We start from the raw sequence: 15,063 nt of genomic DNA on the forward strand, positions 1-15,063 counted from the left end.
AGATTTCGAACAGAGAGATGGCGACAAAGAGGAAAAGCTACGGACTGCAGCTTTAATCATAAAATTACTATTGTTTTGCATTAATAAGTGCAATAACTAATAATATTACATGTTTATTTCTTGGAAATGCACATTTGACAGTCAAGCACTGTGCTTGAGTTGAGATGCAGATCAAATAAATTTGTATTAACAACAGTAACAAGTAAAACCTTTTGGTCATCACATTAAAAATAACATTTAAATTAGATAATATTTAGAGCTTTGAAGTGCTGGAAAAATTGTGAAGCACTTTTGCTTGTCCTTGAAAAGTGCTTAAATTTCACTCTCAAAAGGTTGCACGATCCCTGAAAAGAATAATGTAAAGACATTAGACTATTTCTCCCACAATACCATGGTTACAGTTAGCATTACTATATTAAATCCATGGTGAATGTTGGTGATTTGTGAAACGAAAAGCCTTCAATAACTTCGTTCATGGCACAATGTTTCTCCTGGTTTCCATGTCAGCGCTGCTAGATCTGATATCTATGGTTTATAAAAGAATTCTGCACTGAACTTGAATGCTTCTCACAAGATCTAGCAGTGATGTTATTAATACTTCGCCAAATTCAAACGCTTTCTCAATTGATCGCCCACCGCTGTGTAGTAACGTGTCTTGTGATCGAGAATGGATCGAGTAAACCTGTTCTGAGCCACAGACTCTAATGTTCTGAGCTCGTGCTGTGCTGTCAAATATTGGTCTGAGCTTATAAACTGTCCACGCTGTGCAGCTCAAACGAGAAGCGCGGTTTCATTTTGCCATGTTTGATGTTGTCACCAATAAAAAATGTCTTTGTACTAGTTTACACTAGAGTTGCATGTATCTCTTAACTCCCTCACACAAGCGGTCATCAATGTGGACAGCTATTGTTGTTTCCAGTAGTTTGTTTTGTTGTTTATTTTTCGACTGTGAAACCATTGACCGGGGCAGTGTTGCCACCTTCTCCACAAACTAATTAGCGCAAAAAATTTCAAGGCATAATATATATACAAGCTGAGCATACAGAGTACGCACTATAAGAAAATCTGGCTGCGCAAAATGTACTAACCAATGGCTGCGCCCTATGAGCACACACCAGCGTTCGCGTAAAAATTCAAATATACTTTGGGCTTTAGTTAGGGATGCTTCGATCCGATACTCAGTATCGGTATCGGCTCCGATACTGCCATTTTTGCCGGATCGGGTATCGGTCAGACGAGGCCGATCCAAATCCGATATTGTGCATATTATTCTGTGTTATTGTTTAGCCCCACAAAAGGCACAAAAACATTATAAAGCACCATAAAGTTTTCTTGCACTATCTTCTAAGTGTTCTGAAGCCATTGTATAGGCTAGTATAATGTGAGATATAAATTAATATTTAAGTCATTAAATTCAAGACCACGTAAACTGTTTCCCTCCGCTACGGCTGTCAGTCATTCTCCATTCAGCATTCAAACAGCGCGTCGCGTTCGGGTACAAGAGTCAACACGATGAAACTCTCCAAGATGATTCAATGTTACTATTATTATACTTGATCTGTAGATAAAGGTCTATGGTTTCGCATAAAACAACTTTATATTGCTGGACTTTATTGCTGTAACTAAATAATGCTACTTTCTACCGGGCGTCTGTTAGATCGCAACACTAAAGCAGAGTCAGAGCACTATATAGTTCTTCACACGCACAGTAACTAAAATTTTAAACTGTTAAAAGAAAAGGCTCAATAAACGATTGCATAGATAGATACTGTGTACAATACACTACGCATCGATATGTCTTTCCTTTGTGCTTTGAACTTTTCAATGCGGACTCGACGCGCTGTGACTCCGTGTTGCTTCAAGCACATAAGCGATGTGTGCCGCACTGTATTGGAGTCTTTCATAATCATATCATACTACTTTTGCGCAATGAAAGATTATTAATAGCCTTTCTTGTTCTGTCCTATCTATCATATGTTGCTGCCTCATTAAACAGCTGTGCTATACATTTAAAACATGTCTCAATTTTATAGTAGCCTATATAGGCTATATATAATAATTTATCTTTTTGATTTTTGTTATCTTGTTTTTCATGAATGTATTTTACAACAATACAAAGAGCAATTTGTAACGTTTGACCAGATTTAGTGTTACACTTATTGTCTCTTATTTGTTCCCCTAATTTTTTTTCACTATATGTTCAGATTTTATACAATTATTGTGCACTCGTGATTTTTCTAGACTAAATTTTACTGCTGAATTATCCACTAATCTAGTTTATAATAGCATTTTTGTCACAGATTATGATCATATATTTTTTGGATTTGTTGTTTTTCTTTAAAATTAAGTTGTCTGTATTAAGTAGATTGTGTGTTGAACTGATAATCACTCTTTTGTGTGTTAAACACAGAGTTATAGAAATTTTACTTGATATAAAAAAAAACTGCACTGGTATCGGATTGGTATCGGTATCGGCCAATACTCAGAATTTTGGTATCGGATTGGATCGGTTTTGAAAAAGCGGTATCGTTGCATCCCTAGCTTTAGTGCTACTCTGAACACGACACAAACTTTGTGTTCATGCTGTGAGGGGCAATATATATACACTGTACCTGCCGAAGAAGACCACCTTCATGTGTCTCCGGGACAAGACTTCCCCAATCCCTGCCACTTTGGACAGGTACCCCCGCACCTCCGCCACCTGCTCCTCTGTGGTAACAGGATCCAGTTCTTCATTGCTGTAAGTTTCTGACATAGAAAAGAGACCAGTTCAACTACACTTGATATTTTAAATACTTCACCAACATTAAGAACTTTGAAATGCCTTTATAGTCAAGAGTCATGGTTGCCAATTAAAGGTATGGATTCGTGGCCCACACCAGAAGAGTCCCCCCTAAAGTCTCTATGACATTCTGGAGTAGGATTCGTGAAATATTCTTAAGAATAAATTCCTCTAAACTGCTATTTTCTTCTTGTTTTTTACCTTAAGAATAAATTCCTTTAGAACTTTAAGAAGAAAACCGTTTAGAACATTCTTCAGACAAAACTTTCATTAAATTTCCTGAAAATAATGTCCTTAAAATCTTTGCAAAAAACTTCTTAAAGTTAGGATAGCCTCCAACTTGTCTTAAATCCCCAAAGGTAATTTATTGGTTTAAAGAACATTGTTTAAACATTGGTTTAAAGAATATTTAAAGAACTGGAAAGAACTCCAGTTCTTTCAATATTAAGCATTACAGCATAACATTACTTACATATGCACATGCACATCCCTAGTATTAGTATAGTAATTATATGTATTATATTATATAAGTGGACAAGTATTCTGATTGAAGTGACACCATTGATAGATAATGGTTTTGCTAGCTAAATTTGAAATTCAGAAAGAACTCTACAAAAATAGGGACCTCGTTTATAATTTTACAATTACGACATTACTGCTCGAAAAATCAGATAACGCCAAAACCCGTTATTTTCTTCTTGAGAAAAAAAACTCTCCTTTGTTTTTACACAATTGCAGTTTCTTACGAATTGAACTATAGGGCTGAGCGAATATGGGTAGAACTCTTTACTGCCCTAGTACTTCAGAAATCCCTTTTAAAAGTATACATGTGAATTATACAATGGCCTTCATCATCACAGTATGCAAATGCCTATCTAATGCAAGGGATTCATCAATATGCGGATCGAGGACTGTTGAGACTCTCCAGGCACTGGATGGTCTCTGGGGAGACAAGAATCGATTGCACCTCAATGACACATCTGTACCATTTGCTTCACAAAACACATGTGCTTTCCACTACAGACTATTTATCTACTAGTGTGTTCTAACATGTAACTAGTATGCCATGTTATGTTTGGTCTCATCTGACAGCTTATAAACTGAACTGAAAGGTGGTGAACTTCTCCCTCTCTTGATCACCACCCATTTGCCATATCTTTTGGTTTCCTGTCAGTTGGTTTTGGTATTCCACTCATGTTTAACAATGCTTTGCTGAGGGTATAAGAAGGAAAGGTAACTGTTGATCTGGGAGAAAGGCTTTAACCCTGCCACTTTCCGTGCACCGGTGCGTAACCTCATAGTACAAGAAAGGCTTTTACGGCCTCTTCTGCACAGCAGTGCATTATTTGTTACAACTGTTTTCTATACAGTATGTTGTTCCATTCTACTGTCTGTATATTTAAACATGTAACTTAATAAATAACTGTGCCTGCTTTAAAGGCTTTAAGAATCTTTCCTTTTATCACTGATGATGTTGAAAGCTAAAGTGATTATAACTTTCGTTATCTAAACGTTCAGGTTAAATCTTACGTTTTCCTATCAGTTCCAAGAAAGACCTTTACTTTTAAAGAATAAGAGGTTAAAGAATAACAACAACTTTAATGCAGTCAGATTAATTACATTGGAGTCAGATAAATAACTGAATTATGCACATCATTCTTCAACTGCTTTTTGTTCAAAATAGCAGCGTAAGCTTCCAGCCTTACAGAACATTCTTATGAATTTCTTAGAATTTATCTTGAGAAATTTCTTAACTTCTTTCTTAAGAAGATTATTGTGAATCCAGCCCCTGGTCTCTAGATATGGCTCGGGTCCCTCCGTCAATGTAAACCAATCAAAAGAAATTCCAGTTTAAAAAAAATGAAATGTCAGATCACTAAGAAAACCAATAGCAAACTTCTCCTCAACAAGCAGCACACAAATAATGAAGTTAACATCTCAGGGTAACGGATAGATCTGGTTTTCAGCCCCACCGGCAAAACATTATTGTGTATGTTATGCTAATTTACATGACTATTTCGGCATGAGAGAAGCTCAAAACTTTGTTTACAAAATAAATAATAGGTAAGCAATTAAATGTTACATCGCAAGTTCGCAACCATGGAAACGTTTGGTTTCATGAGGAATGAGAGAGGTACATGATCCCATAGATTTAAGCCATTTGTCAGCTGATCTGGTCGCACGATTTTCTGCGAATTTAACAATATTCCATGAGTTATTCCATTTTGCAGGGGATTACAAACGTTTCATCCTTTCGCTTGTATTTAATTATTGAATATTCTCATTCTTTATAGTGGTGAAGTAGAAAAACTCTGTAGGACAGATACCTTTTTACTTGCACGTCCAAATCTATTTAACAATTTATGCTATATCTATTTAAGCTTTGGCAATTTTGACTAAATTATGACTGACCTCAAATAAACCTAATATAAAATCCTCCAAAATCCTTCCAGTAAAACGCTTGGCACACTACTGAAACAACTGCCAGGGTAGATTTGTAAGAAGTTACTTTAGGGTCATTATTTGTAAGAAGATAACCTGAGGTCTGACTGTGATGACTAAGCCATGCTTTTCCCTGAGCCTTCAGCCGTCTCCCAGTTTGTTACGTAACCTGTCTTTTTTTTTTTTTATCTAAGTCAGAATGAAACCTGTTTCTCTTATCAGCTTGACAGATGTACAGCATGCAACAGTGTGCTTTTGAGTTCCTGAAACAAGGAGTGGAATGAATTGCCAAGGGAAAGGAAAGCAGACACCTTCCAGAAAGGCTGAGCTTTCTTTGATGTAAGCCCCCAGCTGTTCAAAGATGCCGTTGATCTTCTTCTTGGCGGTGACGAAGTGTTTGAGCGGGGAGGCGTTCACCTCAGCCATCAGTCGCTTGTCCTTCTTGCCGATCACACTGGTATTGGGTCGTGGGAAAACCAAAGACATCTCACTAGAAAAGACAAATGAAAAAAAAATGAAAAAGTGGCCAGAATGATGAGGTGTTATGGGTCTTTGCTTTAAAACTTTATCTAAATACCTTCTGGTGGCATTAAGACATTCAACTCTTTAATAATGAAACATTAAACATATATAATGCTGTTCCTATTCCTTATTAAGGGATGAAGGATTTAATGTTCACACATTCTGACCATTTAATCTTGTAAAGAGGTGAAACAAAGGGATTATACACCCACAAGACACATTTTGCAAATGAACACATAAAATACGCAATACAAAAACTTGGATACACTCTCTGTCACATGCAAACACAACACTCCCTGAGAACTACTCAGAACTACTACATGTCTAACTGCATTGCTCAGAGCTATTGTTTAAGTCCTATGTGTTGATGGGAAATGCTGTGTCGCCCAATTTAGAGCAGAGTGTCAACAACACATTATGCCCAAGCTGTTCTAAATGTGCTTACTACAGTTTCTAGATGAGTTTGTTTGTACTTTGTGTACTTTATCAGTGATATGTAAAAAATATCCTATTGATAATCACCTTAAAAAATATCGGATATCAAATTATATCGTCTACCTGAGCCCCACCCTGCCGGAGACAAAACTGCAGACATTCACCGTAAACCTGTTCCATTTGGCTACACTTAAAGTTTATCTTTATTTTTTTGTTTTGTTTTTAGACTACAGCAAAAGTATAACGCAACTGTATAATGAAGCAACCAACATTGGAAACTACCAACGTGTGCGTGAATGAGATATTCAAAGCACCATCATTTCTTCATCTGTTTGCTACAAAACTAGGCTAGGCAGCTAACATTTAATTCTGTTAAACTTTTAGACTGCAGATCAAAATAAAAGAATAGGCCTACTTGATCATATTTTTTTTTTAAATGGGAGAAATCACTGCCTATTCCAAATTTCTACAGGATACAGTTCCATTTTTTCATCTGCACAACTAAATAAATTACATAGAAAAGAATAGCACTGTTAAATTGGGAATAAAAAAAAAACATCAAGATGTGTAATCAAAAAACAATATTTGACACAAATAAGAAAATAAGGATAAATGATGTTTACAGGGAACGCATCTACAAAGCATAGTCGCACACACTGACACACGTTGCAGTTACAGCAGTCAGCTCTGAACAACAGGCAAATAAAATATAGATTAGGCTGATTAAAATTACAAAAGTAATTCAGTCAAGATCAATGAGGTTTTTTTCTTTTGTTCTTAAATTAACAGTAATGACAGGTGGCAGCGAGAATAGTAGGCTGCTATTAATGCTCGGACCCAATATAGGCAGCTGTTACACGCATTTTCTTTCTCAACTGTTTACGTACGTTCACTTATACAAAACCAACTGTGTTTACGGGATTTCTCTGTACTTGCCGCACAGAAAACAGTGCTGAAGTACAGAATTCAGTTGTCTTTTGACTCTTCTTGCGCTTAAAGAATGGTTTAAAATCACATTAAACTGCGCACACAGGAATCAATAATCAAAATTCAAATTTTAATTTTATTACAAGTATTCCTGACGTTAAGTATCCAATTCCAGAATTGGAATCTATTTTCTATTTTCAATCTCAACCCTACCAACTATATAAAAAATATTAAATTTATGCTATTGCACATGAATAAAAATGTGTATAGTAACTACAGGGCTATGTGAAAGATATTTGTCATTTTTTCCCTGATATTGCCAATGATCGTCTGGTAACTAAACTGACTGTTATAATCAACATCGTGATACTTGCGAGACATCGTTGATATCCAATAATATTGTCATATCGCCCAGACCGACCCAATATATCAGTCTACCACAAATGTTATTCTCTCTTTATTCATGGATGCAGAAGGAGCTCATACAGCATCACAGTAAAACTTTATTCAGGATCATTAATCATTAAATGCTACAAATTGCTACAAATTGCATTTTTATATTTATTTCAAGCTGCAGTCTGGCGTTTTTCCTCTTTGTCACCATCTCTGTTCGAAATCTGCAATTGCAGTCATTCGCGGAATTATCAACTTTACGTGAGTTGTACTTCAACACCCTCGACACGGCACAGCACGGATGAACACAATGTTTGAGGAGACTGTGAGGCTGTCAGTAGGGATGCACGATATAGGATTTTGGCCGATATTCGATATGCCGATATTTTCAGACTAATTTTGCCCCATACCGATATATTTGTGTGTTTTTTTTAAGTGCAAAAAAAGCTTATTAAAGCTTCTATTAAAGTTCTCAGTCAAGAGCAGTGAGTGATTTCCTCTTTGTGTTTTGTTGTTTTATTAACATTAACGAGATAGTTCTCCCCAAAATTTAAATTGTCATCATTTACTCTCTCAAGTTTCTTTCTTCTGTTGAAATTATAAAAGTTATTTGGAAGAATGTGGCTAACCAAACAGTTGCTGTACTTCAGTGACTTCCATAGTATATTTAAGCACAAGAAAGAAATGAATACAGGGTTTGGAACAACATTAGAGTGAGTAAATAATGACAGAATTTTTATTTCTGGGTGCAGTATCTCTTTAAGGACAAGCGGCAGCATATTATACTGTCTCTTTAAGAACTGCACGCGAGGGACGCGACGCGTCTAATATACACGCATTTGACAAGCAGATTTTCTCTGTTTGCTTTCACTTTAGACATAACCGACTTTGTTTATGTAAACCGTGTGTGTATTTGACAGTATCAGCGCAATAAGACTCGAAAGATTAGTCCAGTATGCAGACTCTGTGACAGGCTTTTCGTTCCTGTGAGCGTCGGGTGTAACGCGCTCAGAAAAGCGGATGTTAGAACAGCGCATCAGCGCATGAATGATATGTTTACCTAGCAAGACTTTGACGCACATGCAAATAATGAACTTTTGTGAATTGCGGTGTCCCGTGACCGTGAGTGTAACTCTACCTCTGCGTTTACATGTGATGTGATGTGAATGTACGTCGCGTTGTACAGTATGTTGAGATGAAGGCGCCAGAATTGAACTGATAGAATGCACGATACTATGATTTTTCTTCAAAAGCAGATCGTGTAGACATTTTAATCGTCCACGATCAAAAACCGTTAGACGCACACCCCTAGTTGGAAGTTTAAGTTGCTGGCGATCATGCTTCGTTCATGCTTCGCATAGGAAACACGCCACCCTATCGGCAAGGCTCATCGGCAGAAATATTCATATCGGCCGATGCCGATGATGGTCATTTTAAGCTTTTATCGGCCGATACCGATGTTGTCCCGATATCATCGTGCATCCCTAGCTGTCAGTCACCGTGCCGATGTGGATACTGGCATTCAGAATCACAGATTATTCTTTTTGGAAGTATGACCAACATAAGAATTTTCACCGGAAAATGTCACCTGAACAAGTAAGAAACATCCACCTTTGTTCTGGTTCTGACATTGCAGCAAATCGCGCTGATTAAATCTAACAATCGCTTATAAGTTATCATATCACGCAAAACCGTGCAAATTATCCTTTGTTCTCAAATTGTTAATGTTAACAACGTAAGCAAGCATTGCGTGACTACATGTAATGTCCTTCCGATATGTATCCTTGTTTTCGCATGGGTCCGGTTGCAGTCTCTTTTTTTCTGTAACGTTAGCCACTCCGAAGTCCGAACAAAGTTTTGCATTTTACAGCGGGTGAATCTGTTGTCACTGGTGATTGTCGTTTGAACCTTTCTGGATCCGCCTTCAAATTGATAAGTTTAATTATATCAAGTGCTGTGAGAAAAGGCTATAAGGGTGTATTCACACCTGCCTTGTGTGGTTCGATTGAATCGAACTCTAGTTCGTTTCCCCCCTTGGTGCGGACCTTTTGGGCAGGTGTGAATACAGCAATCGAACTCGGGTGCGGACCAAACAACCGAACCGAAACCCAGCTGAAGAGGTGGTCTCGGTACGGTTCCAAACGAACTCTGGTACCGTTCGTTTACGGTGTGAACAAACTTAATCGCAAGCGTTAACATTGACAGCACTTGTTAGCAGTATATACAATAAGAATCTCATTATTTGAATGTTTGACCATAGCCCCTCTCTATGAATGAAAACTTTATACCTTATCCGTCTTCTGCGCAGTTTCTTCATATTGCATTTGTACAGAATAACACAAAATTAGTGTAACAATATATCGTGCCACAATTAGGGCTGGGCGATAAAACGATAACGATATGTATCGCGATAGACACGTGATCGATATCAATAAAAAATGTGTTCGATAAAACGTTCGATATTTTTTTTCTTCGTCGGAAGAAACCACAGGTTGCGAAGCAAGTTTGGTTGCATTATCAAAGGCACGCGCTCTCTGGTAACCTAGCAACGTAGGGAGTGACACGCTCAGGCAATCATGTAACGTGTCAGTTTTGTTGCGCCATCGTTGTCTCGTGCTGCTGGGTTCCTCTTCAGTAACCGGCGATTGATACGCAGAAAATGAGTGCCCTTCATCTGCATGCCATGCAGGCTAGAGTTGCGAAACATTATTGGATAATTCGCTCTATTCGCGTTTGATGTGAACACAGCATAATGAACAGGCTGCGATGTCAAGATTTCAATGCTGGAGTGTGTGTGTGTGTGTGTGTCCGACTCCGCGCGCGCGAGAGAGAGAGAGAGAGACACGCGGGCGCGATCGAACAGTGGAGACATAAAAACATACTCCGTCATTTTGTTAATACAGGACATCATTCAGCCTGCAAAGTGTTTACTTATATTTGTGTAGGCCTATACTCGCAATAAAACACAACATTGTGCTTTTGTCACACTGTATTTCTTGTCAAACTGTAACCTACAACTGTCACACACCGTTTTAAAAGCAAAACATATTTATCCAACCCTTTTTAAAACAGTCTGTGTGTTCCATCTTTTGGACATTCATCATATCGCATTGGTTTTTATTTCTTGTCCTCAAAACAGAGCACTAATCTGTTTATTTTTAAGTTACACATTGATTAAAAAGAAAGTGAAATATGTTGGTAGATTATTTTATACGGAAATCAATTATTTATAATTCTGATGAGAATAAAGTTAGGGTTAATTAAAATTAAGGAAAACAAATATATTGATCTGAAATATAGCAAATTAATTTTAAATTCATTCAGGTACAATTACCAAACATATCTCATATCTATCTTTTTATTAGTTTAATTAATAAACCAATTACATAAAACTATTATCAGTGCACTATAAATAAACAGGTTCTATGCCTTTATTAATAAAACTTATTTAAAAAATACAAGGCTTAAGACATTTATAAAAATGCCTAATATATTTCTGTTTTGCTTTTTACTCCATTGTACCGAAATCGTACCGAACCGTGATGTCTCAAAAAAGAAATCAAGCAGGGGGCACGTACGATCACAACCCCCACCACCCCCGTCCCGCCGCGCCACTGTCACCTTTTTTACTCTGAGGAGTTTGCAGGTCTGATTGTGAATTTAGACTTATGTTTACATTCTAATTATTTGAGTTTTCCATGGTTGTGTTGACATTTCTGTCTTGGGATTGTAATCAGAGGAAGGGTAAGTTTAAAATAAAAATGTTTAAATGTAATATATTTTTTCTCCTGGTCCTTATTTTAAATGGGTCATAAAAAAATCAATAATTATCGATATCGACCGATATGAAACACTGATATCGTGATACAGTTTTCAGCCATATCGCCCAGCCCTAGCCACAATATATCGCAATACAAAAATGCAACAATACGTATCGTGGATAGTGACAATACGTATCGTGGATACGTTTTTTGTTAACCTTTTATCATATGTCTTGGAATAACTCAATCGTGAGTTCAGTATTGTGATATGTATCGAATCGTGACATGAGGGTATCGTTACACCCCTAAAAATTAGTAAAATAACAAATATTGCAGTACGAAATATCTCCATGCTGAGCCTTTTTTTGCACTTCCTGATTTCCCTACTTGAGAATCCTTGTCCAATAAATGGACGACCTTAGCACACGTGTGGTTTTGTTGACAAATTTTGGTTCACTTGCAAAAAGAGCAGTGTGAAAGCGAACCGTACCAAAAAAAAAAAAAAAATTTATTTGGTCCGGACCAAAGCAAGTGAACTATCGGACTTTCCTGGTGTGAATACACCCTAAATCTCCACCTCCAGCATCCTCACACGCAACATAGCCTACTAGCCGAGACTCCTTCTTTATGTGTACAGATGTGACGTAATGACTCAAAGACATGCTCGAATCTCCCGCGGAAATCCACCAGTACCACTGGAATTAAAAACATTATTACAAGCTTATCGCTTTGAATCGAGCTACGGCAAGCAGATAGTTTTGAACACTGGCTGGTTATGTATTTTCTCAAATATTTTGGATAATTTTTAACCCCAAAAAAGCTACGGACAGCAGCTTTAAGAGATAGGCCAGAGGCAACATTACTGTAATACTTAAATATAAAAATAAAAAACCATACAAAAAAAATTAGTTAGGTCTTCTTGTATTCCGCAAAATCTTAAGCCATTGAGACCACATTACTTCCTCAAAACAAGCCACATTTGGCCATCAGTTCCTGAGCATAGCCTCAGCTGTACACTATTAACATTCAGTGCTGGTAATGCCAGGGTTCTTCTGAACAACTGAGCGGTGTCGTATTAAAGAGTCTGGACCTGCAGTTGGCAAATACGTGAAACATGGAGCGTTCGTGTGCTCTGGAAAGTCACCTTCAATGAACAGACGAAGAAGACAAATGTAATATCAGTAAAGCGTCCAGCTGTCTGCACTTACAATAAGGTAAGCAGTCATCAGAAGTTGACTTTACCTGATCTAACTACCAGCAAACCTCCACCACATGCCAGTAATCTGGACACTGTCTGCTGTGTGTAGAAAACAGCATTCTATTTGTGCAGTCCAGATTGGTTATGTTACAGACAGACATGACAGACAAATTGTTTTAAAATAGGTATGGCATGTCATTCTAAAAGACATTGTTTGTAATATCATGCCAACTACCCAAAAATTAAAACTGTGCAATATGCACAAATGAAAGGATTTGCTTGAATTAAAACTAGGCCAGCACACCTTATTAAACAAGGGCTGTTCCTTATAAATAATTGAACTACTATGGCAACAACAGTATCTGCCAAAACTCTATAACTACTACTACAGATAGTGTTCGTATACTAAAGATCTATGCATGTCACACAATATGTCCTTTATCGACATCTTGATAAGCAGAGGAAACACTCCCTTTAGATTGTGCAATCATTCTTACAAGTGCACACTCACGTTGAAATTCTCAAACGTTCAAACAATATCCATTCATTTACACATTGTCCAAGTTACTAACATAATTTGGATACTGCTGGTAATGATGAACTGATTGAGAGATTTGTTCAGCTGAACATGGTAAACATGTTTAGAAAACACACACATTTCACCAGGCCACAATTGCTAAAACAAGAATAAAAACATAAGTTACTTACTACTAATATAATAACACAGTCTTACCTGACAGTGCGTGTAAGAGTTTATATAAAACAGTGACGATCAAATAAGCTGTATCAGCTCACCAGCATTTGCTCTTGCAGTGACCGATCACCTACGCTGTTCGCTTGTTTAAAGCCAAATAGCAGTCTTGATAAATGCAATGATCCTTTTAGAAGCCATAACATAAAATGATATCAGAGTCACGACTTTCACGAGACCAATGTCACTGACAGCAGCGCGCGACTCCAATCCACTCCTCCACGAGTCTGAAATCAGCACGGGTTAAATGTGTCTAAAGCACGTGAAATATCCCGAAACAAACACCCGCAGCACCTTCCGTGTCTTCAGTTCAGCTCTTACAGGTTCAGAAAGACTGATATTCGAGTCATAGTTCCAATGAAGAGTATTTTCACGAGCTCAATGTGAAAATACAGCAGCTCGCGACTTCAATCCACTCCTCCACCAGACCAAGTGCCGTAATAATCACGTGATGAATTTTACATGGACTGATTCAACAAGCCTGAATGTGTAAAATATATAATAAACTATATTATTATTATTATATTATATATATATATATATATTAGTATTAATATAATAAAATATAGCGATTTCAACTCTAACCACCGCATAAACCACAAACCCCTCAGTACAAAACCCCGCCCCCATATATCTGTCAGCCAATCCCATGTGAGCAATTCGGAACGTGCAAAATGATTGACAGGGGAAATGATTCCTATTGGTTGAGAAAGGGCGAGCCGGTCCGCCTCCTCTTGACTCTTGCTTGCGGTTTAATGCCATGGAGACTGGCTGTCATATTAGAGACAAATGTGAATTTTTCTATGATATTTGTCTATTTTAATTATATTTCTAATATATATATATATATATATATATATATATATATATATATATATATATATAGTCTCTATACGTGTCTAAAACATTATAATATTCCTAAGAAACGGAAGGAGACATGGTTAAATTATAAACCTGACATGCAATACCAACAGTTGCTATATTCACCATTGTATGAGCCGTGGTACATAATAAAATGTATTATTTTCTAATCAAATATGCTTACCAGCAAGGGCGAAGTGATTATATCTTTAGTCAACAGTCCTCAAGCATGTTGATCCAGCGATGTCCTCGTAATAATCTCAAAAATCCTCTACTGGAAGTGCTTTCCCAAAGACTGCTGTTGATACACTACAGACTGAACGAAACTGAAACAAGATCAGTAATAAACGAAATGAATGTAACGTTAGTTTACGGCTCATCAGACTATTGACCCCCAAATCAACGCTGCTAAATAACTATCTTGACAAAAAAGCTGATGCATATATTTGACATCAACATTATGTGGTTTTAGCTTGACGTTAAAGATAAATATGCGTTTTAATAATGAATTCCTTATCTAGCAGCTCTGCTTGGTCGCCATTATCTTCTAACGTCGGTTAAACGTCTTACGTCATTACCGTGCGACGGTTTTCATTTGACAAACGTATTTTCCTTCCGCACGGGGGCGCTCAGCGGCACATAAAAACCAATCCTTCATGGAGGCACATTCGAGTAGGGGGAGGCTGCAGACCTGGAGCCGGCAGATATACGCCCTTGGCAGTTTTACGCCCGACAGTTTTAGGACCCTGTTGTTCCTGATGCGTCCAGTAGAGGGATATACTGCGAAATAACATAATTAAATCGACGCTTACACATTAATAACCCGTCCATAGACTTGACAATTTTGTGTTTTTTGTTAATTTAAATATAAACGTAACAGTGTAGATCTCCACGGATTAAATTTTCTGTAGATATTCAGTTGGGCTTCACTCTCTTCACTCAACCTACAGAAGACTATTTGTTTTTGTGAAATGAAAAATTAAAAATACAC

General features: G+C 37.3%; 1 protein-coding gene across 2 annotated transcripts in view; it reads right to left on the bottom strand.

The window, feature by feature from the left end:
* The window catches only part of mfn2 (mitofusin 2), a 40,205-nt gene extending 25,779 nt beyond the window's left edge, over positions 1 to 14,426 (bottom strand). Inside the window, exons 1-3 of one of the 2 annotated variants that reach the window (XM_056246795.1) lie at positions 14,257 to 14,426; positions 5,536 to 5,714; positions 2,613 to 2,748 (exon numbers count right to left, since the gene is read on the bottom strand). In XM_056246795.1, coding sequence (XP_056102770.1) covers positions 2,613 to 2,748; positions 5,536 to 5,710 — 311 coding nt within the window. In that variant the 5' untranslated portion in view covers positions 5,711 to 5,714; positions 14,257 to 14,426. Of the gene's footprint in view, positions 1 to 2,612; positions 2,749 to 5,535; positions 5,715 to 13,193; positions 13,639 to 14,256 lie in introns of those variants that run through there. The other variant, XM_056246796.1, reaches the window with a different exon arrangement.
* Positions 14,427 to 15,063: the final 637 nt, after the last annotated feature.

Source organism: Rhinichthys klamathensis, unplaced genomic scaffold (genome assembly GCF_029890125.1).
Source record: "Rhinichthys klamathensis goyatoka isolate OS25496 unplaced genomic scaffold, OSU_Roscu_1.1 h1tg000040l_1, whole genome shotgun sequence".
Classification (NCBI taxonomy): Eukaryota; Metazoa; Chordata; class Actinopteri; order Cypriniformes; family Leuciscidae; genus Rhinichthys; species Rhinichthys klamathensis.